This window comes from Balaenoptera physalus (genome assembly GCF_965194825.1).
Source record: "Balaenoptera physalus genome assembly, chromosome: 1".
Taxonomy (NCBI): domain Eukaryota; kingdom Metazoa; phylum Chordata; class Mammalia; order Artiodactyla; family Balaenopteridae; genus Balaenoptera; species Balaenoptera physalus.
In genome coordinates, this window is record NC_138882.1 from 86935435 (window position 1) to 86963224 (window position 27790).

The following is a 27790-nucleotide window of genomic DNA, read 5'->3' on the forward strand; positions in this document are numbered from 1 at the left end:
GACAGAGTTGGGGAGTTTCCTGCTTTTAGGGGATTTTGCCCTGAGAGTGGGCATCCGTCACAAATCAGCATAACTTAAGCAACTAAAACTCCAAGAGAAACTGTGACATCTTTCTGGCCAGAGGAAAGAGAGAAAGGTTCTGGGCAATCATGGATGCCACCAAAATGAGTGGAGAATCCCAAAAGAAACAGAACCAGAAAAGGGGATGCCTTAATTCTGTGAACGAACATCACATATATCTCAGGCTGATCCCTCCCTAAATGATATATACACAAGACACACTCAAAAGTAGCACAGCAAAAGCTGAAAGAATTGAAATGAGACTTGAAGTGCAACTCACAGAAGCTGACACAGCTTACAGTTAACTGCCAAGTAAAACAAACACATCAACATTCCTCAGAGGAATATCACAGAATCCAGAGTCTACACAATGTAATATTCACGATACCCAGGATACAATCCAAAATTACTCACTGTACAAAGAACCAAGAAGATATGACCCATTCCCAAGGAAAAAGACACTAAACAGAGAACAACATCAAAATGACAAATATTAAAATGTTCAGACATACACTCAATGGAACAGAACAGTATACAGAAATAAAACCACACATTATGTGTTCAACTGATCTTCAACAATAATGTCAAGGTATTTCAATGCGGAAAGAATATTCTTTTCAACACAAGTTGCTAAAACTGGATACCCGTATGGGGAAAAAAAATAACCTTGACCCTTCTATCATACAATATACAACAATCAACTCAAAATGGATCACAGACCTAAACATAAGAATAAAACTATGATGCGGCCACTTTGGAAAACGGTTTGGCATTTCCTCAAAAGGTTAAACATAAGAGTTACCATATGACCCAGCAATTCTACTCCTAAGTATTTCTTTCCAAGAGAAATGAAAACAGGTATCCACACTAAAACTCGTACACACATGCTCATACCAGCATTATACACAAGAGGCAAAAAATATAAAGAAACCCAAATGTCCATCAATTGAAGAACAGATAAATTAAATGTGTTATATTCATACAATGGAATGTCATTTGGCTGATACATGCTACAACATGGATAAACCTTGAAAATACATATGGCTTCACTTATATGAAACATCCAGAATAGGCAAATCTATAGAGATGGAAAGTAGATTAGTGGTTGCCTAGGACTAGAGGCGATAGGAGGTTTGGAGAATGATGGCTAAAGGGTATAGAGTTTCTTTTTGAGATGATGAAAATGTTCTAAAATTGTGGTGATAGTAGCACAATTCTGTGAGCATACTAAGAACCACTGAATTGTACACTTTAAATGGGTGAATTTATGGTATGTGAATCATACCTCGAAATAAAGTTATTACAAAATCAGAAAGCTAAAACTATAAAACTTTTATAAGAAAATATAAAAGATTTGTGTTCTTGGGGTAGGCAGATTTCTTAGAACACAAAAAGCATTATCCATAAAAGAAAGAAATTGACAAACTACACTTCATCAGAGTTTAAAACTTGTTTTTTTGAAAGACACTGTTAAAAGTAAAATAAAAAGGCAAGCCTCAGACTGGGAGAAATATTTTACAAAGCATTTATCTAATAAAAGACTTATATACAGTATACATAAATAACACTTACAACAAAATAAGACAAACAGCCCAATTTTTTAAATGGGCAAGAGCAGAACAGATACTTTAACAATGAAGATATAAGAAAAGCCATTAAGCACATGAAAATACACTCATCATGAGTCATTAGGCAAATGCAAAATTAAAATCAGAATGAAACACCACTATACTCATTAGAATGGCTAGAATTTAAAAAACTGAAAATACCAAGGGTTCAAGAGGTTATGGAGCAACTGGAACTCTCCACAACAGATGAGAATACAAAAACAGTACAGCCTCTTTGGAAAACAGTTTGACAATTTCTCATTTGATCCTGCAATTCCACTTCTAGCTGTGTATGTACTCAAGAGAAATGAAAACATAAATCTACATAAAGACCTGTACATTAATGTTATTTCATGGCAGCTTCAGTAATAATAGCCCCAAACTGGAAACAACACAAATGGGCAACAACAAGCAAACAGATAAATAAATTGTAGTAAATCCATCCAATGGAATACTATCAGTAATTAAAAAGGAATAAACTATTGATATATGCAACAACATGTATCAATCTTAAAGGACTACACTAAGTGAACAAAGCTAGACATGAAAGACTACATAGTGTATGCTTCCATTTATTTGACATTCCAAAAAAGGCAAAATACAGTAACAGAAAGGTGATCAGTGGTTGACAGAGGCAGTGGAAGGGAAAGAGGACTGACTACAAAGGGGCATGAGGGAACTTCCTGGGACAATGAAAATGTTCTATATCTTGATTGTGGTGATTATAAAACTATGTGCATTAATTAAAACTCACGAAACTAGACATTTAGCATGGGTGAATGTTAATGTTAATAAATTATGCTCAATAAAGTTGATTTTTTAAAAAAGGACAATTAGTAGTTTCATTCCTTTTCTAAGTCTACAGAGGTTCTCGAGGTCTTAGGTAATTCCCCAAAGGTCTCAATATCCAATCTGCTCCATTTTTAGGGTCCAATCTTGATTTCTACTTCTTACATGTCTTATGATTAAAAGTATAGCACCTCTACAAAGGATCATAAGAGACTACTACGAGCAACTATATGTCCATAAAATGGACAACCTAGAAGAAATGGACATATTCTTAGAATGGTACAATCTCCCAAGACTGAAGCAGGAAGAAATAGAAAATATAAACAGGCCAATTACCAGTACTGAAATTGAATCAGTAATTTTAAAACTCCCAACAAACAAAAGTCCAAGACCAGATGGCTTCACAGGTGAATTCTACCAACATCTAGAGAAGAGTTAACACCTATCCTTCTGAAACTATTCTAAAAAATTGCAGAGGAACGAACACCTCCTAACTCATTCTGTGAGGCCACCATCACCCTGATACCAAAACCAAACAAAGATATCACAAAAAAGGAAAATTACAAGCCAGTATCACCGATGAGCATAGATACAAAAATCCTCAACAAAATACTAGCAAACTGGGACTTCCCTGGTGGCATAGTGGTTAAGGAACCGCCTGCCAACGCAGAGGACATGGGTTTGAGCCCTGGTCCGGGAAGATCCCACATGCCTCAAAGCAACTAAGCCTGTGCACCACACCTACTGAGCCTGTGCTCTAGAGGCCGCGAGCCACAACTACTGAGCCCGCATGCCACAACCACTGAAGCCCGCACGCCTAGAGCCCATGCTCCACAACAAGAAAAGCCACTGCAATGAGAAGCCCGCACACTGCAATGAAGAGTAGCCCCCGCTCGCCACAACTAGAGAAAAGCCCTTGAGCAGCAATGAAGACCCCACGCAGCCAAAAATAATTAATTAATTAATTTTAAAAAAATACTAGCAAACCGACTCCAACAATACATTAAAAGGATCATACACCATGATAAAGTGGGATTTATTCCAGGGATGCAAGTATTCTTCAACATCTGCAAATCAATGTGATACACCACACTAACAAACTGAAGAATAAAACCATATGATCATCTCAATAGATGCAGAAAAAGCTTTTGATAAAATTCAACATCCATTTATGATAAAATCTCTTCAGAAAGTGGACACAGAGGAAACATACTTCAACATAATAAAGGCCATATAGGGACTTCCCTGGTGGCGCAGTGGTTAAGAATCCGCCTGCCAATGTAGGAGACATGGGTTCGAGCCGTGATCTGGGAAGATCCCACATGCCGTGGAGCAACTAAGCCCATGCACCACAACTACTAAGCCCGCACTCTACAGCCCTCGAGCCGCGACTACTGAGCCCACGTGCCACAACTACTGAAGCCTGTGGACCCGTGTTCGGCAACAAGAGAAGCCACCACAATAAGAAGCACACACACCGCAACGAACAGTAGCCCCCACTCGCTGCAACTAGAGAAAAGCCCACACGCAGCAACGAAGCCCCAATGCAGCCAAAAATAAATAAATTAAATAAATAAATTTAAAAATAATAATAAAGGTCATATATGACAAACCCACAGCTAACATCATACTCAATGGTGAAAAGCTGAAAGCATTTCCTCTAAGATCAGGAACAAGACAAGGATGCCCACTCTCACCACTTTTATTCAACACAGTTTTGGAAGCCCTAGCCACAGCAATCAGAGACAAAAAGAAATAAAAGGAATCCAAATTGGAAAAGAAGAAGCAGAACTGTCACTGTTTGCAGATGACATGATGCTACACATAGAAAATCCTAAAGATGCTACCAGAAAACTACTAGAGCTCATCGGTGAATTCAGTAAAGTTGCTGGATACAAAATTAATATACAGAAATCTGTTGCATTTCTAAACACTAAAAATGAAACATCAGAAAGAGAAATTAAGGAAACAATCCCATTTACCATCGTATCAAAAAGAATAAAATACTTAGGAATAAACCTAGCTAAGGAGGCAAAAGATCTGTATTACAAAAACTATAAGACACTGATAACAGAAACTGAAGATGACCAAACAGATGGAAAAATATACCGTGTTCTTGGATTGGAATAATCAATATTGTTAAAATTACCATGACTACCCAAGGCAATATACAGATTCAACACAATCCCTATCAAATTACCAGTGGCATTTTTCACAAAACTAGAACAAAAAAAATTTTTAATTTGTATGGAAACACAAAAGACCTTAAATAGCCAAAACAATCTTGAGAAAGAAGAACGCAGCTAGAGGAATCATGCTCCCTGGCTTCAGACTATACTACAAAGCTACAGTAATCAAAACAGTGTAGTATTGGCACAAAAACATACAGATCAATGGAACAGGATAGAAAGTGCAGAAAAAAAAACCCCACACTTATGATCAATTAATCTATGACAAATGAGGCAAAAATATACAATGGAGAAAAGGCAGTCTCTTCAATAAGTGGTGCTGGGGAAACTGGACAGCTACGTGTAAAAGAATGAATTAGAACATTCTCTAACACCAGATACAAAAATAAACTCAAAATGGATTAAAGACCTAAATGTAAGACCAGATACTATAAAACTCCTAGAGGAAAACATAGGCAGAACACTCTTTGACAAAAAAAAAATCACAGCAATATTTTTTTGGATGCATCTTCTAGAGTAATGGAAATAAAAACAAAAATAAACAAATGGGACCTAATTAAACTTAAAAGCTTTTCCACAGCAAAGGAAATCATAAACAAAATGAAAAGACAACCTACAGACTGGGAGAAAATATTTGCAAATGATGCTACCAATGAGGGATTAACTTCCAAAATATACAAACAGTTCATACAGCTTAATATCAAAAAACACCAAACAACCTAATCAAAAAATGGGAAGAAGACTTAAATAGACATTTCTCCAAAGAAGACATACAGGCACATGAAAAGATGCTCAACATTGCTAATTATTAGAGAAATGCAAATCAAAACTATAATGAGGTATGACCTCACACCAGTCAAAACGGCCACCATTAAAAAAAAGTCTACAAATAATAAATGCTGGAGAGGGTGTGGAGAAAAAGGAACCTTCCTACACTGTTGGTGGGAATGTAAATTGGTGCCGCCGCTATGAAAAACAGTATGGAGGTTCCTTAAAAAATTAAAAATAGAGTTATCATATGATGCAGCAATCCACTCGTGGGCATATATCGGGAGAAAACTCTAATTTGAAAGGATACATGCACACCAATGTTCACAGAAGCACTATGTACAACAACCAAGACGTGGAAACAACCTAAGTGTCCACTGACAGATGAATGGATAAAGAAGACGTGGTACGTATATAGAATGGAATATTACTCAGCCATAAAAAAAAGAATGAAATAATGCCATTTGCAGCAACATGGATGGACCTATAGATTATCATACTAAGTGAAGTAAGTCAGACGAAAAAGCCAAATATTATATGATACCACTTATATGTAGAATCTAAAAAAAATGATACAAATGAATTTATTTACAAAACAGAAACAGACTCACAGACACAGAAAACAAACTTATGGTTAACAAAGGGGATAGTGGGGCGGGAGGTTGGGGTGGGGGAGATAAATCAGGAGTTTGGGATTAACATATATACACTACGATATATAAAATAGATAAATAACAAGGACCTACTATATAGCACAGGGAACTATCCTGTAATAACCTATAATGGAAAAGAATCTGAAAAAGAATAGATATATATGTGTATGTATAACTGAATCACTTTGCTGTACACCTGAAACTAACACAACATTGTAAATTAACTATACTTCAATTTAAAAAATGGTTAAAAAAGAAGTATAGCACCTCTGAAACACAAAACTCTAAATTTTGTGTGTATGGTTCGGAGAATACATAGACCAGACTGACATAAAACCTACATGCTATCATCTCCAGCTAAATTACAGATGCAGTCAAACATTGTTTGATCCTTCTGGAACTTTTCAGGCTTCCTTGCTTGCTTTTCTCATCTCCCCATTAAAAAGAATTTACCATAAATATCTAGTAGCTCATTCTTATACAGGGTACAAATCTCAGTTTCAGAGACTGCAACATTAAACAGCAGATCAGCTTTAAACACATGTAGTCTGTTTGCCAATACCTACAGAATGCACTGCATTTTCCACAAAGATTAATGAATTTCTCATTATACCATCACTCCCAAAATAATCACAGGCAAATAAAGAATACTGCAACCAAGGGAAAAATTAAGCAGATTGGGCTATCAGTTGCAATTAGGTTTTAAAGAACAAACAAAGGCATTTGGGAAAGGGGCTGGCACACATTATCCAGAATTCAAGATGGGCTTTCCTGCATATCTACAACAGCAAGAAACTGGAAATGTATCAAATAGCCCATGTGAACTGCATGCAGAATATAATGAGGACCTTGGAGAAAACCAGAATTAATCATTCACACAGATATCTCCAAAGAAAATGAAAAAGAACAAGATGTGAAGGGGGGTATAAGGCACTTGCAGGTTCTGACATGGACAAACTCTGTATTACCCAAATGTTTTGGAAGACACACCACACTTTAAAATTAATCTTGCTCTATAGCTCTACAGAGTCAACAGTAAGTGAGAGACTGCTATTAGCAAAGAGATATGACAACTAATAAAAGAACAAACAAAATAAACTCACACATGATTGCAAAAGGCCCAAATGCAAACTTAAAACTGTCTAGAATAAAATGGAATTATACTTAAGCAGAAATATGCCTCTTCTTCCATTACTGTAGTTCACCCCCTGCAATAAATCAGGGCCAGTGTCTTTTATTTATGTGTAAACCCATATTCCTGGTAGGCAAACTGACCTAGGTGGCAGTCATTTATCCTAGTGCTCTAATATATATCATAAATGATAAGATTGGGAGAAACAAAAGCTAGGTGTTTGAGGATGGAGTTGGGCTGACACTCACCACAAACTTCTCACCATTCTGCTCCACATGTTTGTATGTGGGGACCGATATGGGCACTGCTTGCTTTTCTGTGTAATCATAAAATGACTGTCCCAACGAGTCGTCACTGGGATCTAGGTTATCTGCCTCATGAGGAGGTACAGATAACACTGTCAAGATCAATTCCTTCTCGCCTGCTCGGATCAGGTCCACCACCTGCTTGTGTGTCGCCCCCTCAACATTCACGCCGTTCCTAAGGGGAAAAAGGGAAAAAGACAATCCCATAAACCAGAAGGGTCCAAACACCTTATAGCTCCACCCTCCTGCCCCCACTCCAGTGTCATGAAGTATGAACCACAAAATAAAAAGATCAGTTTGGTTCCAGAAAAGCTGTTCATGTTTTTACAAATCATAATGTGAAAAAGTGTGTGTGAACTTATGGCAGGGGGAAAAAATGGCAACAGGTGAAAGGACCTACCCTTCCTCTATGCTGGAACCTCGCACACAGCCTCAGGAAAACACAAGGGAAGGAGGGTGAAGCTGAGGAGGGAACAAAGCTTTTAAAGCCAATTTCCTCATCCTAACTAAGCACGTATACAATACAATAAAGTGGCTTTTAACAATCCTGCCATTTGAACTGTTCTTTGCCCTTTTTAAATTTCTTAGAATTGGGAATTCTGTCAAAAGAAATTTTTCACAAAATATGCTCCCTTAATTTGTAAAGACTCAAAAAGTATGACTTAAGATAGTTCTTTTACATTTGTATCTGATTTCTCCCCATATCTTAAAACTGGTCAACTTAATTTTGCTTTATACCAAGTTTCATCACCTTGGGAATTAAATGATATATATCTTCATACACACTAGTTTCCTCTATCACTCAGTTTTAAAAATCTAAAATTTTATTATCTGATCCAACTTCCTTTGTTCTCCCAATCTCTTCAATTAGTATCTACTTTTTTTTCTGTTCTGTGCTATCTCACTTAAAGCCCTGTTTAATCAGTTCAAACTAAAAAATGTACCGCTAAGGTTACATAGTATATCAACCTACGCATTCTCCTTCCTGTTCCACTGTGTATAAAAAGGCTGAAACTAGGAAAAGTACAAGGTTTGGAAGAACACTAATTTTGTCAAGAAAGATGCTGCGTCTCAGAAAACTCACTCAGCAAACTGAACTACCTTCCCAGAATGCTGACCCAGCCCGTTATCTCAGCAAAAACCACTAGGCAGCTAGCTGACCTGGAGGTTCCCTCCATGGCTATCCCAAGAGGGTTAGGAAATACACACCTGGCCTTTAGTCAATTTGATAAAAGCTTATCTGCCCTTTAAACTCTTTTTCACTCTTGTTCCAAACCATTAGGGTTTTTCCTTCCTGCAAATGATGCTAGGTTTAGTAACAAGCCTTCCACAAACTTTTCAATCACTGGAATTGTCTGTCAGACAGAGTATTGTATCTGAAACATCCATTAATATAAACAGAACAGGCAGGAGAACATCCAGCTAAGCCTCCTTCCTTATTCTAGGTTTAACAATCTAGCCAGTAAATTCAGTACTGTTGACATTTCACAACCGAAAGTCTAATACACACACACACACACACACACACACACACACACACACTACAGCAATTTTACAACTGGCTAGCTATAGAAGAAAATAAAGAGCTCCCTCCACTGATGGAAATTTGAGCTTTTAAAATTCAGATCAGGTCAGACCAGTGGCCAGAAAAAGTGGTCAGTTCTTTGATCATAGAGCAGGATGGTAAAATAGAAGAAAATGGGGCTTTGGAGCTAGATCTACATGGGTTCAAATCCTCGCCCTGCCAGAATTGGTCTTAAGTCATTTAACCTTTCTTAGCATTGCTTTCCATGTCTATAAAATAGAGACAATAATCAGTCCCTAACAGAGTCGTTGTGAAGATTAATGTAATAAAACATGTAACTTGCCAAGATCAATGCCTGAACACTCATATCAGAAAGTATATTAAGGAAAGAAGTACTATGTATCTATGCGTTATGAAGAGATTTTGATTAAAGAATAAATAGAAACCTAAAGTTGGGGATTGGTAAAGCATTTCATCTGAATCTTTGACCTAATTACTAGTTCTGGGAAAATATTTTGATGGTAGAAGAAATAAAATGGAAAAGGCAAAAGTTAAAAATCAACATAGAGAATTTGATCTATCCCTAGGAATCTTAGCTTAACTCATGAATATCCTTGTTAATTTTTTTTTTTTTTAACAAAGTGAGGAAAACTAATACTGTAGAGACTGAAGAAAACATCTTGGATACTAAAACACGATTTTTATGTTAGTACAATCAATTTTATGAGATGAGCATTTGTGAAAAAAGTTTAAGAACTGATGAGCATTTGTGAAAAAAGTTTAAGAACTGATGCTCAAATCTTATTTTTCAGCTCCCTAATTTTTCCTAATTTTACAGGATTTTTAATCTGGACTACTCTGTCGATAGGCTTGGGGGCGGGGGGCGGTCAGTGAACCCCTACAGAATTTGTATGTAAAATTATATTTGTCTACATATATGCATTTTTTTCTGGGAAGAGGGCCCACAGCTTTCATCAGCTTCAAAAAAGGAGTATGTAATCTCCAGAACGGTTAAGAACTATTGTTTTCAATGCATACCTCCACCCATTCAGTTTTCAAGTCAGAATACACTGTTCCTTGGGTCACTCACAGAAATAAGCCCTGAAAATTGGCAAACTTAAGTGAGGCTTACTCCAAAAGCAGTCAGGGAGCAAGGAAGGTTGTTTAGGTTTCACTTCTTTAATAGTAAGACCAAGCTTCAAACTGGCTATCATCCCAAAAACCCTCTTAAAAAAACCCAAAACAACAACAAAAACAAAAAACCAAAAAACAGGAAAGAACTACCAGTGTCATATTCTAAACACACTTGCTAATACTTATCTGGTTCAACTATAGAAAGAATTCTATACATTCCACAATTTAATACAAGCTGGAAATTCCTTCATTCTTCAGAGAATGAAATGGGTCAGTAAAAACCCCAGGATGCCTGATTTCAAAAAGGGCCCTCCCTCCGCAAGAATTAAGAGACCTTCATAGTCATAAAAATGTTTATATGATATCCCCTTTTCCACAAGAATGCTACTATACCAGGCTCATATTAGGTGTGGCCCAATTTGGCCGATTCTGAAGACATAAATGAATGTAAACTATAAATTCTGCAGAAAGGGAACTTTCAGCACTACAGACTTCTGGTTCAAAGCATGGGTTTTGGAGTCAGAGAGACTTCCGTTTGAATACCAGTTGTGCCATTTAAGAGATGAGACATTTGGCAAATGATTCAATCTCATTAAGCCTCAATTTCTTAACTCATAAAATGGGGCTAATAATATAACAGAGTTGCTGTTAAGACCTCAAATGAGATAAAGCTCTAGAATACAGTAATCACTCAATAAAAGGTAGTTACTCATGTGACAGTATTTCTATCAGCTGGGCAAGCAGGTTGGTAGTATTTTGGCCTCCTGATGAAACAAACAAACCCTTTCTACGACCAATTTCCCTTGCTTTTCTTTTGTCTTTGTAACATAATCTAGATGGAATTCATTTGAAAATAAATGACTGAGCTCTCAACCAATGATAATAGGAAACACAAGATAGTCAACTTCAAAAGATAACTACCACATCAGAGAACCACTAAGTCCTATACCACACAAAAGTAACTACTGCCCAGTAGGTTCTACCCATCAATGCTTTTTCTACAAAGAAAGGCTTAAACACACCATCAAAAATTTTCAACAGATATGTGATTAAACAAATACAGTAAAATGTTAATTATAGAATCTAGGTGGTAAACGGGTATTCTCGTGCAATTCCTTCAACTTTTCTGTATGTTTGAAATTTTCCAAAATAGAAAGTGGAGGGGGCTTCCCTAGTGGCGCAGTGGTTAAGAATCCACCTGCCAATGCAGGGGACAAGGGTTCAAGCCCTGGTTCGGGAAGTTCCCACATGCCGCGGAGCAACGAAGCCCGTGCGCCACAACTACTGAGCCTGCGCTCTAGAGCCCGCAAGCCACAACTACGGAAGCCCGCGTGCCTAGAGCCCATGCTCCGCAACAAGAAAAGCCAACGCAATGAGAAGCCCACGCACCGCAACGAAAAGTAGCCCCCGCTCGCCACAACTAGAGGAAGCACGCACGCAGCAAGGAAGACCCAAGCAGCCAAAAATAAATTTAATTAATTAATTAATTTAAAAAATAAATAAATAAAATGTGGAGGGAAAAAAGAAGGCAACCAAAAAATCCAAACATCCACAACTAAGACCAAAATTTAGTTTCCTTAGGCAACTAGATGGTACCCAATTACTTTGTGTCTTCAGCATTGTAAAGATACACTTGATAATTTTAATAAAATGCCCCTCAGTTTTTACATAAGACCAAAATTTGACCCCATTGGAGAGGCCCTTAGGTAGCTAATGGGAGTGGCTTTAAGTAAGGCTTTTATTCAACTAAAGTTAGCCAGCTGAAGAAACTGCAAAGCTAATGTAAACACTCCCAAAAGGCAGGGGAAAAAAAGTTCTAAATAGTCAGGATTTGTATACTGTTTATGAAGGAACCTGTATATAATGAAACTAGGTATGGATGGAAATATGACACAGCCAATCACTCACTATACGTGCCACAGGAAGGAGCCATTCTATGTGGTAAGCAGAATATTATTTTGACCCCCTGTGACACGCAGGAAAGTAATTAAAGTGTAGTTAGTCCCCCAGAGGGAGCCTGTAAAAAACAGACAATGAAGTCCTATAACTGCAAGCAGTAGGAGACACTTCTCAATTCTGTAGGTTAAAACACAACGGCTACACGTTCACAGAAAGGTTAAAATAAAAAAGTTTTGCCAAGGATGTGGAAGAGATGGAATTCTCATGCATTGCTGATGGGAGCATAAAGCAAAAACAATCCAGCAGTTTCTTATAATGTGAAACATAAACACATTTACTATATGACCTAGCAATTCCACTCCTACGTATCTACCCAAGAGAAATGAAAACATGTCCATACAAACAATTATAGTAGAATGTTCATTGAAGCTTTATTCATCATAGTCCAAAACTGAAAACAGTCAAATGTCTATCAAGAGGTAAACAGATAAACTGTGGCACATTCATGCCACAGAGTATTACTCAGCAATAAAAAGGACCAAACTACTGATGTCCACAATATGGATGAATCTCAAAAATACACTGAGCAAAGAAGACAGAAAAGAGTCTGTTCGATTTGATTTCATTTATTTGAAGTTCAGAATAGACAAAACCATTCTATAGTGATAATTATCAGATCAGTGGTTGTCTGTCAGGGAGGGGGCGGGGGTAGGGGGAACAACAGACACAAGGAAGCTTTCTGAAGTAATATACGTGCTCTATATCTTGATTGGGGTGGTAGTTAAATGGATCTATACTTTTCTCAGATTTAAAACTCTCAAAATGTGTGCATTTGACTGTATGTAAATTAAACCTCAATAAAGCTGATTTTAAAATAAAATTATATAATATCCTCATTTATAAATGTAAAATAGTAGTCCATCATCAGAGTGAAACAGCCCCTATTCTGCTTTTAGATTACTCTGAATTTTTTTTTGTTGTTATTGACAATGTTGTTATGAAGATCCTAGTAGATGAATCTGTACACATATCTGCAGTACAAAATTGTTTAATGGATAAAACACACCCTTTTTCCTTCACCTCCCATATCTTTGTGGAAAATAAGCTAAGCCTTCAATACTTTCACGTCTTACAAGCCTATTTCAACAAAATAATGAAGAAAAATTAAGCCAGAGATAGTTTTACCCCTGCTACTGCTTTGGCCTTTTGTCTTAACCTCTATAAACAACAGGACACGTATTTCAAGCCTAGTGTAGTTAAGAACGTCAGTAACAGATGATTATAAAGTTAAGCCAGAGCGCAACAGCATCTCTGTCTAGTTTATTAAAGCCAAAATGTGAGAAACATCAAACTCACTCAACACTTGATTAATACTATTATACTACATTATAAATATAATTGATCTTTTTTAGGAGTCCTAGAATCCCCTTGTTAGATTTTTAAGCATTCAAGGCTGTAAAGCATTTTCTTCTCAGAGAGTATTTGAAAAAGAATTTGTCCAGCCAAACAGCTAACATTAGAAAAACTTTTAATGACATTGAAGTACATCAAGCAAATGAACTTACAGCTCAAAAAATATTTATGAAGACTCTATGCAAACATGGAAAAGTCCTTATAGTATGTAAAATGCAAAAAACAAAGACTATAAATATTGTTTGTTTGAGGTTTTTTGCATTTAAAATATAAAAATATTGTCCATTGTGATCTTATGAGCACATAAGATATTTCTGCCCCCAAATAGACACAGTATGTAAACAATGAAAATAGCTGAGTTAGGGTAACTATGGAACTATGGGTAATTTTAAAAATTTAACATAGCTTTTCTATCTTTTCAATTACAACAAAGCTTTTTAAAGAAACTCCCTATCTTCTCTGCAATATATCTTCTTGGAAATTGGGTGAAGATCTTCCAAGTTGGAGAAAAACAGTCCCCTGACTCATCAAAAGAACGACACTTCCTTTGACTTTTCACTGGTTCATTGCCCAGTTGTTGAGTACATCTATACTAGACACTAGACTATAAAAACAAGGAACTACTCTACTGAAATGTAAAGACATGTCCTTTTAAATTTTGCAGTTAAATCATCTGGCTGGCTTAGGTTGACTCCTTTTCATCCACCTCTGCCTCTTTGCTATCTAACTTAGGCAAACAATCAAGTCACATAATTGACTAATTGTCTTAGCAATCACGCTGTACTTTGCCCTAACACTCTGGAGATAAGGGATTCAGACATGCATAAGCAATAAAAATAGCCAAAGGAAGTCAAGCTTGATGGTGTCTGTACCAAAGTACAATGCCAGACCACTAAATATCAATAACTTTTTGGAATTTTGTTTCAGAAATAGTAACATTTTAGAACACCTAATTTACTGACAGGACAAGAGAAGTACAACTAGAGAAAGTAAATGGTCAAAGGTTTCTAAAATGCTTGCGTTTTTTCTAATAAACAATCTGGTTAACGATTTTAAAAGCACAAAACTTATCTCAATTACTCTTAATGTTAACTTATGTGGAAAATGAGATGATGACTACATAAACAGGTAAAATCCTTTTGGAAAGCAATTTCACTGGTAATATGCATCTAAAATCATAAAAATGTTCATGTTCTTTCAACCCAAAATGGCCTGAGAATTTATCCGAAAGAAATCATCAAAATATGAGCTCCATGAGGGGAAGAACTTTACAGTGGCATGTAGACCATTCTCAAGTATTTGTTGAAAGAAATGAAATAATCCTGAACACAGAAAAAGCAAGGTACAAGTACGTTCATCATTATTTAGGTTGTTTCCAAATTTCTGTTCTTATAAAAAGTCAGCAATAGGGGGAAATGAATGGTAAAGAAAATTATAGCAAAACAATTTAACTATAAAGCAATCATTTAAAATTGTAAATATGAAGAACAAAATAATCTATAAATATGTTTGAGCCAATGTTATGTTAAGAAGTGGATTATAAAAATGTAACTTCTAAAAGATAACATAGGAGAAAATCTAGTGATGGGTATGACAATGAGATTTTAGACAACAAAAATGTGATCCATGAAAGAAAAAATTGTTAAGATGAATTTTATAAAAATTAAAAACTTCTGCTCTGTGAAAGACACCGTTAAGAAAAACAAGTCACAGACAGGGAAAAAATATTTGGAAAACACATATTTGATAAAGGACTTGTATCCAAATATAAAAGAACCTTAAAACTTAAAACTCAACAATAAGAAAACAAGCCAGTTAAAAATGGGCAGGGACTTCCCTGGTGGTCCAGTGGTTAAGACTGTGTGCTCCCAATGCAGGGCGCCCGGGTTCTATCCCTGGTCAGGGAACTAAGATCCCACATACCGCAACTAAGCCCGAGTTCTGCAACTACTGAGCCTGTGCGCTCTAGAGCCCATGAGCCTCAGCTAGAGAACCCCGTGCGCCACAAGGAAGACCCAGCACAGCCAGAATAAATAAATAAATAGACAAATAGATATTTTTTTAAATTAAAAAAATGGGCAAAAATCTGAACAGACACCTCACTAAAGAAGAAATACAGACGGTAAATAAGCATATAAAAGTTACTCAACATCACTCATCATTAGAGAACTGCAAATACCATTAAATACCTATTTGATTGGTTAAAAAAAACCCACAATAATATCAAATGCTGGTGAAGATGTGGAGCAACAGCAATTCATTCAGTGGTAGAGCCACTCTGGAAGACAGTTTGACAGTTTCTTAAAAAGCTAAACATAGTCTTACCATAAGATCCAGCAATCACACTCCTAGGTATTTACCCAATTGAGTTGACAACTTATATTCACACAAAAACCTGCACACAGATGTTTATAGCAGCTTTATTCATAATTGCCAAAAACTGGAAGCAACCAAGATGTCCTTTATAAGTGAATGGATAAACAAAAGTGGTACATCTAGACAATGGAATATTATTCGGCTATAAAAAGAAATGAGCTCTCAAGCCACAAAAAGACATGCGGGAATCTTAAATGCATATTGCTAAGGGAAAGAAGCCAATCTGAAAAGGCTACACATTGTATGATTCCAATTAATTATATGACATTCCAGAAAAGGCAAAGATCAGTGCACTGCCAGGGGCCTGGAGGGAGGGGAGGGATGAATAAGTGAAGCACAGGGGATTTTTAGGGCAGTGAAACTATTCCGTATGATACTGTAACACTGCATACATGACAGGATGCACTTGTCAAAACCTACAGAACTTTACCACACAAAGAGTAAACCTTAATATATGCAACTTTTTCTTAAATCAGTAGGTTCAGAGAATTCCAGGCTGTAACAAGAGAATCTAACTGTATTTCAAATCTATTTCAAAAAATCTCATGGAAGCGGGTAGGGGGGAAAAGGTACAGACCTAAGTAACTGGAAATGAATGAATTCTGTAAGATTAAAGGCCAAAGGGACTGCACATAAGTACTGTATTCTAGTCAATAAAGTTGTTTCCCACAGGGGTACAGGTTAACAATTCTGGTATTACCACACATGTATACTGGAATTGAAAAATTAAGTAAATAAATGGTGGATGTAGGGAGCCAAGTTTCTCACTGTTGGAGTGGAAATGTACAGATCAGCAAGGGGAGGGGGACAAAACATCCATATGGTAATGAAGAAAAGCTAGAGACATCAGTAAGAACTCATGTTTAACTTAATATAGATACAGATGGTTACATATAGAAATACTTATAGATATGTGTATATACAGGGATTAATAAACACACATATATTTCTTTGCTCTGACAGCTGAGAGGGCCTGAAAGAAAGTACACCCTCTTAGCAAGAACCATACCTAATGCCTAGATCTTGGTTTCTAATAACATTCTCCAGTAAAAAGAACCAGTGCCTCTTGGAGAAATGGCTGATTCTAGGACTGGGGCAGGAAACACACAAGATGAGCCTGGAGCACTGTGTAGTACCAGAAAGTAAGGAAGTGCTCAAAAACAAAATAAAACAAAGAAACACACATTGATGAGAGTATGTAGAAGGGCACAGAAGCCAACTGAAAGAGCTACCAATGGCCGATTCTGGAACAACTAGAGCAACAAAATAAAGTGGCAGTATCAGATTATACAACCCAAAGTATAAAATAAATATCCATGAGCCCATACTGATATAAATAAATGACAGAATAAATTAATACACAGGGGAGAAGAGACATTCTTCTCCTATGCAGAATTCCAAATAAATTATACAGTTACTACATACTAAAGGAGAAAAGCATAACTTCCCACTCCTTAAGTGTGGGCTGCATATAGTGACTCCTATCCAAAGGGTACAGTATGAAGTGGGGGAGAGGAGGAGGAGAATAACTTTAAAGTAGAGAAACCTGGCAAATACTACTTTAGCCAGATGATCAAGGTCAATATCAACAGTCATAAATCATGATGATAGTATGTATTGTTGATATGAACTGATGAAAATGATACTTTACCTTTGTGACTGTCCTCCCAAAATCACCAAAACTCCAATCTAATCATGAAAAAAAATCAAATTCTAATAGTCAGGCATACTATACCTGACCAGTACTCCTCAGAAGTGTCAAGGTCATCAAAAATAAGGAAAGACTGAGAAAATGTCACAGCCAATATGAGCCTAAGGAGACATGACAACTAAATGTAATGTGGTATCTTGGATGGGATCCCGGAATAGAAAGACATTAGGTAAAAACTAATGAAATCAGAATAAACTATGGGCTTCAGTTGGTAATAATGTATCAACATTGGTTCATTTATTTTAACAAATGTTAAACATTTAACAAATAACCATACTTATATAAGAGGAGAAACTGTATGGTGGGAGTGGAGGATGTATATATGGAAACTCTACACTATCTGTTCAATTTTTCCGTAAATCTAAAACTATTCTAGAAAATGGTCTATTAATTCTAAAAATTAGATCACAAATTATATGTAACAGTATAACTTCATAACAAATACATTAAAAAAGGACAGCCAAAATACAAAAAGTAGTTGTGTTAGGATGATAAGACGATGGGTGATTTTTTTTTTCCTTAGTCTCCAAATTTTCTAACATTACTAACACATTACTTTTATAATTTAAAAAATGAATTTTATACCACTAAACACCTACTAGAATGACCAAAATTCAAAACACTGACAACACCAAATGCTGACGAGAATATGGCTTAACAGGAACTCATTCATTGCTGGTGGAAATGCAAAAGGGTATACTTTGGAAGACAGTTTGGTGGCTTCTTATAAAAATCACATACTCTTACCACCTGGATCCAGCAATTATGCTCCTTGGAGTCAAAAACTTTTGTCCACACAAAAACCTGCACACAGATGTTTATAAGCAGCTTTATTCATAATTACCAAAACTTGGAAGCAACCGAGATGTCCTTCAGTTGAGGAATGGATAAACTGTGGTAGATCCAGAAGACAATGGAATATTATTCATCACTAGAAAGAAATGAGCTATCAAGCCATAAAAAGACATGAAGGACACTTAAATGTATATTACTAGGTGAAAGAAGACAAGGCTACACACTATATGATTCCAACTGTATGATAATCTGGAAGAGGCAAAACTATGGAGACAGTAAAAAGATCAGTAGTTGCCAGGGCTTAGGGGGAGAGAGGAATGAATTAGCAGAGCATAGAGGATTTTTAGGGCAGTGAAACTACTCTGTATACTACAGTGGCAGATACTGTTATTACAAATTTGTCCAAACCCATAGAATATACAACACCAAGAGTGAACCCTAAAATAAACTATGGACTCTAAGTGACAATGATGTGTCAATGTAGGCTCATCAATTCTAACAAATGTACCTCTCTGGTGGGGGATGTTTATAATGGTGGAGGCTATGCATTCTATGGAGAGCCCTAATTCACAAACCCTTACCAAAGTCTTTTTTAAGTATCAAAAGCAAAATTCAATATTTATACCAATATTTTAAAGCACCTACATCCAAAAATTTAATGCTGGGCAAAAGAGAGTACTAATAACAATAAAGTATGGCCCTGGCAGGGTTGAGAAACTGAGAGCTATGTCAATCAGCATCTAGTCTTCCCAAAGAGGGAAAAAAGAATAAATAACTTGTCAAATAAGCTGCTCACCATCACTGGGACTTTTTACCCTTGGCTGGGTGTTCTATTCACAAAGAATGCTGCCTGAGGCAGGAAAAGTACAAATAAGCATCATCTGTCTTTCGACCATAATACCTCCAGCCACAAGTAACAAGGGTTTACTACTTGGGAAGGAGTAATAGATTCCTCAAACCTTCTAGTTCCAAGGCAATCAGGATACAAATATCATCTACACAGGTAGACTTATTTCTAAAAAAATGAATCTTGTCATTCAATAAAAAAAAGTATAATAAGGCTTACGGCTTTAAGGTATTTTAAAAATCAATATAAAATTATAATCAAGCTATTCAGAAGAAAAGTTCATTTGTTATCTGATAATTACCTGTAAGGCCAATGTAACAACTTGACACCAAGAATAAAAACAAACTTGTTCATTTCCCTCCTAATAAAATACAAAATTCTAGTCTTAGAATTTTAAAACAGCCTCCTATATTAAAATTACTAAGGCTTTGGATCTGTGCTCCACATGGCCAGGACACAACTAGTTTACACCTTTTATCCTAGCATAATTAATGGGCCCCTTTCATTTTCAAGTGTCTTGGTCTGGACAATAAACTATACAGTCCTCCTAGTTTTAGTACATTTTGTGTCTGGAAGACTCCTGTGAATATGCACATAGTCTCTAGGCACTTGCATTACTAGTTTAGATAACTAAGGGCAGAAAAGTACTTATGGCGACTTGGAGGAATTGCTCTAAACTTGTTCATCCCATTGTGGTGAGGCAGGACGGGGGAGGCTAGGGAGGAGGAATGAAAATCAGGTCAACTGGGCTTAAGAAATAACCTGAGGCTGCCGCTTTCTCCACCAAACCTAAAATTCCTTAGTGCAAAGACTATATGTCATTCAGCTTCCTATCCCCAGTGTCTAATATTGTATGTGTCATGTAGTAAGCACTCATTAAAAGTTTTCCCTGAGAGAATGAAAAAAATTATTAAGATTAGCACACAAACTCAATACTGGTTTTTCTTCATGCACTTCCATAATTTCATTCTTTATTTTTAACTTTTATACTGGTTTCACTATTTAGAGGGAAGTACTAAAAATATTATGCAAGCTCTACATTTTTCAAGCCTTAGTATTAGTGATCACTTTGCTTTCTATTATGGGTAGCAATAAAAATAATGGTTAAGAGTAAAATATGACATTCAATTATGTAAGCAATTCCAAAGTGAGGCTATGTTTTCTTTTACTGAACTATACTGAAAATAAAAGTAAATTGTTTTTATTAATTTTTAAAAAAATAAACACTGATTCCAAGGATAGCAAAATGAGGTAAGAAGAAGGAATAAGAAATAAACATGTTGACATTTAAAAAGCAGCCTTTATTTTATGTTAATTCTGGGAATAATCTATTATAATTATATTGTTTCATCTCATAAAAACTAAATGCACCACACTTAGCTAAAAAATTTAAGCACGGTGGGTCTCCTCACATGACAGAGGCTAATAAAGTATTACCAGTAAAGTCTTAAAGAAATTTCTGATACTAAAGCTATAAAAGTATACATTTATCTTGTTTGGATAAGATTTTTTTGTTTGCTTACTTTTCAACTTTTGTCTTTAAAAACTTGATCAGCATATAACAACTCTATGGTTCAATTTAAATGTAAAGCTGGATGTGAAAATAGGTTACTTCTTCACACTGCGGGATAATAAATGCTAGATAAAGGTAAGAAAGTTGCTAATAGCCATAATGGTTTCCCTAACCTGACTAACTCATTCTCCTATCTACCCTATTTCTCAGGCCCCCTCAATCAGTTATTCACCAGCAAAACAAACATAATCAGTCCTAAAGCATTTCTCAACACCAACTCAGGCTTTGAGATCTGCTATAATTTGAACCATTGCCTAAATGGCCAACTTAAACACAACTCCCCAATGTTTTTAGTTTGGTGTACAGTGAAAGTTAATTAAAGAATAAAATCTACTTGCTTTATCAACAACCTTAGTTTGCAAGTCAGGTAAATTACCAAAGAAGGAATCTTAATATTTTAAAGTTCTATTTCACTACTATTTCTGAATTATCACATAATGCAACTAAAAACACGATTCCTCATGTGATCTGATAAGTCTGTTCTGCGGTGACAAACTGCACCCTGAATCCCAACACCCATTTCCTAAATGTTCCATTAGTCTCCAGAGGTACTGTATTTGAGTGTGAGGAGAAGTGTAAATCTATCACCACTACTGAAAAAACAGTTCAAAATACCTTCATCTATGTAAGAAGCCCTCAGAAATGAATAACAAGACATACTTTTTAAGTGATATGGCCCTTCAGCAATCAAATACCATCCTTTAACCCAAATTAAATTTGCGCAATTTCTTTTGGAAGCTGAGGAACACAGACTACAGTACAGTTTTTGTAAGCTGTAGTCTATTTCAGCATATTGAATAAGAAGAAAGTTACAGTAAGACCTTTTCCAAATCAGCAACATAAAGGATAATTTGGTAGGCCAGGGAAATCTAAAATAATCTATTAGCACACATTTCAGAAAGGGAAACTTTAGTGTCACATTTCCTTGGATTCAAAACACCAGGTAGAGAGAACAAAACTCATTGTCGTTTCTAAGAAAAGAGATGCAAGTTACGTACCTTGAGAAAACAGATCCAAAAAACAGTTTTTAACCCTACCAGAATCAAAATGATCATAATTTTGGGTAAAAATAATTAAGTAACCTGCATGGTACATTCAGTAGACAAACTACACACCTTATAAATTACAAACTTTATCATGATTAAACTGATCAGCAAAAGAAGTGGAAGAAGTTTCCAAAACTTTCACAGAGGTCATCACATCTCCAAATATTAAGTTAATCAATCTCCCAATTTTCAAAACATACTAAATAAATATAACTAAAACTAGATAGGCCCACAGATATAAAAGTACTCTCGGGGGCAGGGGGTTGGAGGGGAGAGAGACAGCTTCCTGGTTAATCGCACTGAATAGTTCTGTAAGAGTAATCAGCCTCTTCAAAGCAGCTGGGAGAAAATCCACACAAGCAGCTGACTCTGCAGACTGCTCTGTACTTTTCCAAAGAGAAGTAAACTAATTACTTGTGTTTCAAGCCCACAGAATACGTAGACCTGTCATTCTAGTCTTGCTCTGAGGTCTGACACAAGAATCTGCAGTTTCAGAGAGCTTAAGCAAAAACCATTTTTTTAAAAGATGTTTTCATAACAACGGAAGTTCATTAAAGGAAGTACACATAAGAGTATTCAAATGCAGTACCTTACTCTGCAACTTTAATACCTTGCAGATAGGTATATTTCCTCAACTATATGAAAACCTTATTATTTAGCAGGGAGCAATAAATAATAAACAAAAGAGACTACACACATACTACCTAGCATTTGACTGATACCATATCACAAAATCTAACTCTGAAGTACCCCTCACATTACTGACAGGAGAAATTCACTGTATGGTCACCACCAATTCTTAAACTTACCTGGGGCTTCCCTGGTGGCGCAGTGGTTAAGAATCTACCTGCCAATGCAGGGGACACGGGTTCGAGCCCTGGTCTGGAAAGATCCCACATGCCACGGAGCAACTAAGCCCGTGCGCCACAACTACTGAGCCTGCACTCTAGAGCCCACGATCCACAACTATTGAGCCGGAATATCACAATCCACAACTACTGAGCCGGAATATTGCAACTACTGAAGCCCGCGCGCCTAGAGCCCGTGCTCTGAAACAAGAGAAGCCACCGCAATGAGAAGCCCGCGCACCACAACGAAGACTAGTCCCCACTCGCCACAACTAGAGAAAGCCCGCGCGCAGCAACGAAGACCCAACACAGCCAAATAAATAAATAAATAAATAAATAAACTTATTTGAAAGATCTTTGTAAGAATTTTCATTTTGAAGGTAGAATGCAGGTATAAATCTTAGTACTATATATATTAAGTTCCCTGTCTGTCTTCAGTCCCCCTCAACTCCCAGGAACACGCTGTATACCAAAATAAAAGGTTTAAATTAAAGGAGGCATCTTCAAATCAGAGGAGTACAGCTAAAACAGAACATCTGTAGGGCAGAGCACAAGTGGACCTACAGCATATAGGATCAAACTTATCAACTGTAAACACAATAGTAAGTACAGTCATATAAAACATAAGAGAAAGAGAAACGGATATTTGAGAAGCTGAACTGTGCTGTGAGTAAAATACATATATACAAATTAAAGGCAACCAGCTCCTCACCAGCTGCTCCTAGCTCTAGGCATTAGAGCTTAGTTGTCTTTAGTTCCCTTCTTTATATAGTACAAGACAGCCCAAGAGAGTAGATGCTCTGAAATTCTTCTAACAGTGATTTTCCTCTTTGGTCTTGGAAATGTTATTCAACCCCTTCAGGTAAATAAATAAAAACTAAATTCTCAGGGAGTCCTGGGTATTAATGCACATACAACGATATTCTGACCTCAAAAACAGAATAAAATCCAAACTTTTTAGCACGGCAATCAAAACCCCATTTGATCTAACCTGAAGCACAGGTGTCTATAAACAAAGAGCAACTTTAGATTCCTTGTTATCCTAAGATCCTCCCTTTGGTCACACAGTTACCTCAGCCTATAAAATCCTTCCCCCTCTTCTGCCTACTAAAATTATACCTGTCCTTCAATCACAGTTTAAAAGCCTTCTATGACCTATCCACCCACCAATCCTCTAATCTTCTCAAGCATATTCACTCTTCTTACCTCTAAACTCCCATTGTGTTTTTCATTTATCTCCATTATTTCATTTTGCTTTACATACAGTAAATTGTTTACATGCACCTTCCCCACTGCAGTGTAAGTTTCCCGAGGGCAGGGATACAGGGACTCTGTGACTCATACAAGCCTAACAGTACTTTAGACATAGTTTGTGCTTAATTGTGGTACCAGGCTGAACATGAAGTGATATTAGCCAACATCATAAAATTGATACCCTAAGTCAGTTTTTCAAACAGTGGATTACAACCTAATGAGTCATGAAATTAATGCAGTGGGCCACCATCAGCATTCAAAAAACAAAACAAAAAATCCAAAATACTGACAGACTAAAAAATACCAGAGTGCATGATACTAGTAAACACAGTTTTGTGAAACTTGTTTCAGGTTTTTTTTTTTAACTGGGTGTAATACAAAATCTATGAGTTCCAATTTTTTTTAAATGGTTTTAAACTGCCTAAATTTTTTTTTTCCAAATGTGGGCCTGGAATTGCACCACCCATACACTGGCTCTTACTAGACTGCCTAAGTGAAGCACAGAAACCATCTCTATAGCTGACAGTCAAAGAACAGAATGACCCTAACTGGCGCTAACCTAAACCACTACAATATCCTTTGTGCCAGCAATGTCAGCATCTAACAAATGAACTTACCACAGATCATGCTCCCAAAGCACCGTGCAGTGATCATAAATCGTAAATGTTTGCTTGTCAACTGAGTCTCTTTGCTTATCTACCGGATCATAAGAATTATTCCCAACAGGACTTATCTAAAAAAACAATTATCCTTTAGAGCGTGGTAATAAACCCTCTCCTGAAACAAACTGGAAAAGTGGTGGCTGGAAAAAGAATTGTTCTTCACAGTAACTTATATGACCCAAACAAATCTTCACGTTAGTAACAAAAACTCTTTTCCTGGTCACAGCAATGTTGCAGAAGACATTTCTGTGGGGAAGATAATGCTATTTTCAAATTTAGTTTTATTATTTTGCCGCCCTCACTACCTATGGAATTAAAAGTATTTCTTGGGGTTGCAATTACGATCATCATGCTCTCTTCACTGATAACCAATAAAGATAGCAACAAATAAGGGCAAAGAATGCCTATTTTGGTTCCCTGTCTTCTACCCAATTTAACAATAAGAGAGACAGGGTAAATAAAGATATAACACAGTTACATTTCAAAATCATAGAACCAAAGTTCAACTGCTATCCAACTTCATAGGGATATGACTGAATTTTTAAGAATTTTAAGTGACTTCAGTCAAGAATAGTTGACTATTAACAGTCAAGAACAGCTGAGAAAACAAAGAAATGGAAAATACACTGGATTTAGCTTCCAAAGACCTGGGTTTAATTCTGGTTAACATTCATTAGTGCAACACCCAGTTTCCTCTCTTATGAAATAGGGATAACACTCATACATTCATTCAGCAAGCATTTATGGAAGAGTACTTTCTATGTGCCACTAGATATTTAGCTACGGAAACAGCATAGACATAGTCCCTGTCACCAAGGAGCTTATATTTTCCCTATCTCACAAGGCTCTTGTGAAGATCAAATGTAAAAACACTGGGCAAACTGTAACACTGTACAAATTGCAAAGTGATATAATAATAATTATTATTAACTTGCTCTACCTCTTAACCCTCACCTTTATTATAACAGCTTATCAAGATTCAATAAATAAAGTGTAAATGATTAGATACAACAGTTAGTCCACTATCTACTGAACTGATTTTCCTAAGGGCTGGGATTTCAAGAGCCTAACAAATCACTTTGTTCATATAGTCTTAGCTAATGACTCTCTACATAATCATGACAATAAAATGAACTGAGAATTAAAGGCTTGTAGTTTCACTCCAGGTATGGGGTGGGTATGTTGACTGCATTTCCCACACCTGGCCAGGGAGTAAAAAATAAAGATTTCTAGGCCCCATGCAAGACCTACTGAATCACAACCTTTAAAGGGTGAGCCTGAGAATCCATACTTTTGACAAGCACTCCCAGTGATTCTTACACTCACTAAAGCTTGAGAATCACTGCCATAAAAACTTCCTTTGATCAATAACCATGATTTCAAACACCATTTCCAAAACCTACCTGGAAAATCTAAGCCAAATAAAATTCAGCTACAACTGAGAAAGCAGATCCTAAGAAGGTACTTTTTAACTCATAAAAATACTTCGTGTGGCCCCAACCTCTTTTTAGTCAATTTTCAAATTTTCACATAAAATAAAAAAAAAACAAAAACAAAGAATGCCCATGACATATTTATACGTTTTTAAAATAAATTATCACTAAACAAATATATATACACACACATCTTTTTCTTATGGTTTAACTTTAATACAGAAAAGTTATATTATCTTGTAGCTATCAAGAAGTAAGGTGGGACTTCCCTCGTGGCGCAGTGGTTAAGAATTGCCTGCCAATGCAGGGGACGTGGGTTCGAGCCCTGGTCTGGGAAGATCCCACAAGCCACGGAGCAACTAAGCCCGTGAGCCACAACTACTGAGCCTGCGCTCTAGAGCCCGTAAGCCACCACTACTGAAGCCCACGCACCTAGAGCTCGTGCTCCGCAACAAGAGAAGCCACTGCAATGAGAAGCCCACGCTCCACAACGTAGAGTAGCCCCCGCTAGCCGCAACTAGAGAAAGCCTGCGCAAGGCAACGAAGACCCGACACAGCCAAGAATAAAATTAATTAATTAATTAATTTTTTTTAAAAAAAGAAGTAAGGCATATACTCTCTGCCTAGCATAAATATATCATGATATTGAATGCTTACAAGCCAACCTTAGGGTCCATGCTTACTGAAGAGCATATTATCCAAATACCAAAGAGACAAAAACTAGCCAACAGACAAACCTAATCTCTCAAAAATAGACAGTACAATATCCATATCCACTGCACACTTAAACCCTCCTAAGGGCATCTCTCAAGAAATCAATCAAGAGCCCTTGAAACTATCTTAACCTTAAGAAAATCACCTGAAGTCTAATATTACTTCACATGCTATATGATTAGTGCAAAGACGTATTTATTTTGGTTCTATTTGTTGAAAGCATCCTTCACTCACTAGTCTCCAAGTATATACACATCAAAGGGAAGACACTCAATATATGTTACACTGGAAAAATTACAAGGTGGAGACTAACATTGCCATTCAAGAAAACTTTCCATCTGCAGTAAAATTCAGAGCCCAGAAGCCTTGTTCATACTCCAGTACCAAGCCCTGCAACATGACTCTTTCCCTAACCAGTTAGAATCTAGTCAGTTTTGAAGGGAGAAAGGACAAACCAAACCATATTGAATTTAATTTAATGACTTTTCCAAGATTCAGTTAGGACAAGGCCTTGGTAAGCAGCCTTTAAAGAAATGCACAGAAATAATGCTCTTTTTTGTCCAAGCTTCTATTCTCGTAAATCTCATCTGTTCTTTCAAACCTCTATCAGTTGTCCAAACTACTGCAATATATGAAAATTGGAATAAAATAATTTGCATATTGGAGGAAAGAGTCTAAAATAGGGAAAAGTCTTCATCAACAATTATCTGTTTAAGGAGGTCCAGACATCCACCTATAACTCAATACAAACTACATCTACACAATAATAATCTACCTATGCCTACTCTGACCCTACTTGGCACTTCATCAACATGCAAAGCTTACCTGGGACAACAGAGAGGTTAATTTAAGGAACTTGGGTGAGAGACAGAAAAAAGTGTTGCCTAAAGAATGCTTTAGGAAAATTAGCATCAACCTAACCAAGATCAAAACAAGTAGCAGATACAGATATCCCTCAAGAACAATGTCTGTTTGGTCTCTCTTCTCCTCCTCTCACTTGAAAACCTAAGGAGAAGATGTAGACTTTGGAAGAAGGGGAGGAAAGAGAAAGAAACTG

General features: G+C 36.5%; 1 protein-coding gene across 4 annotated transcripts in view; it reads right to left on the minus strand.

Annotated features, from left to right (window-relative positions):
* Positions 1–27790, minus strand: part of SNX27 (sorting nexin 27) — an 85040-nt gene that overhangs the window by 54246 nt on the left and 3004 nt on the right. For 3 of the 4 annotated variants that reach the window (XM_082474935.1, XM_082474934.1, XM_082474937.1), the window contains exon 2: positions 7447–7678. The exons of the other annotated variant lie outside the window; for it this stretch is intronic. In XM_082474935.1, coding sequence (XP_082331061.1) covers positions 7447–7678 — 232 coding nt within the window. The remainder of the gene's footprint in view (positions 1–7446; positions 7679–27790) is intronic. 4 annotated transcript variants of the gene reach the window in all.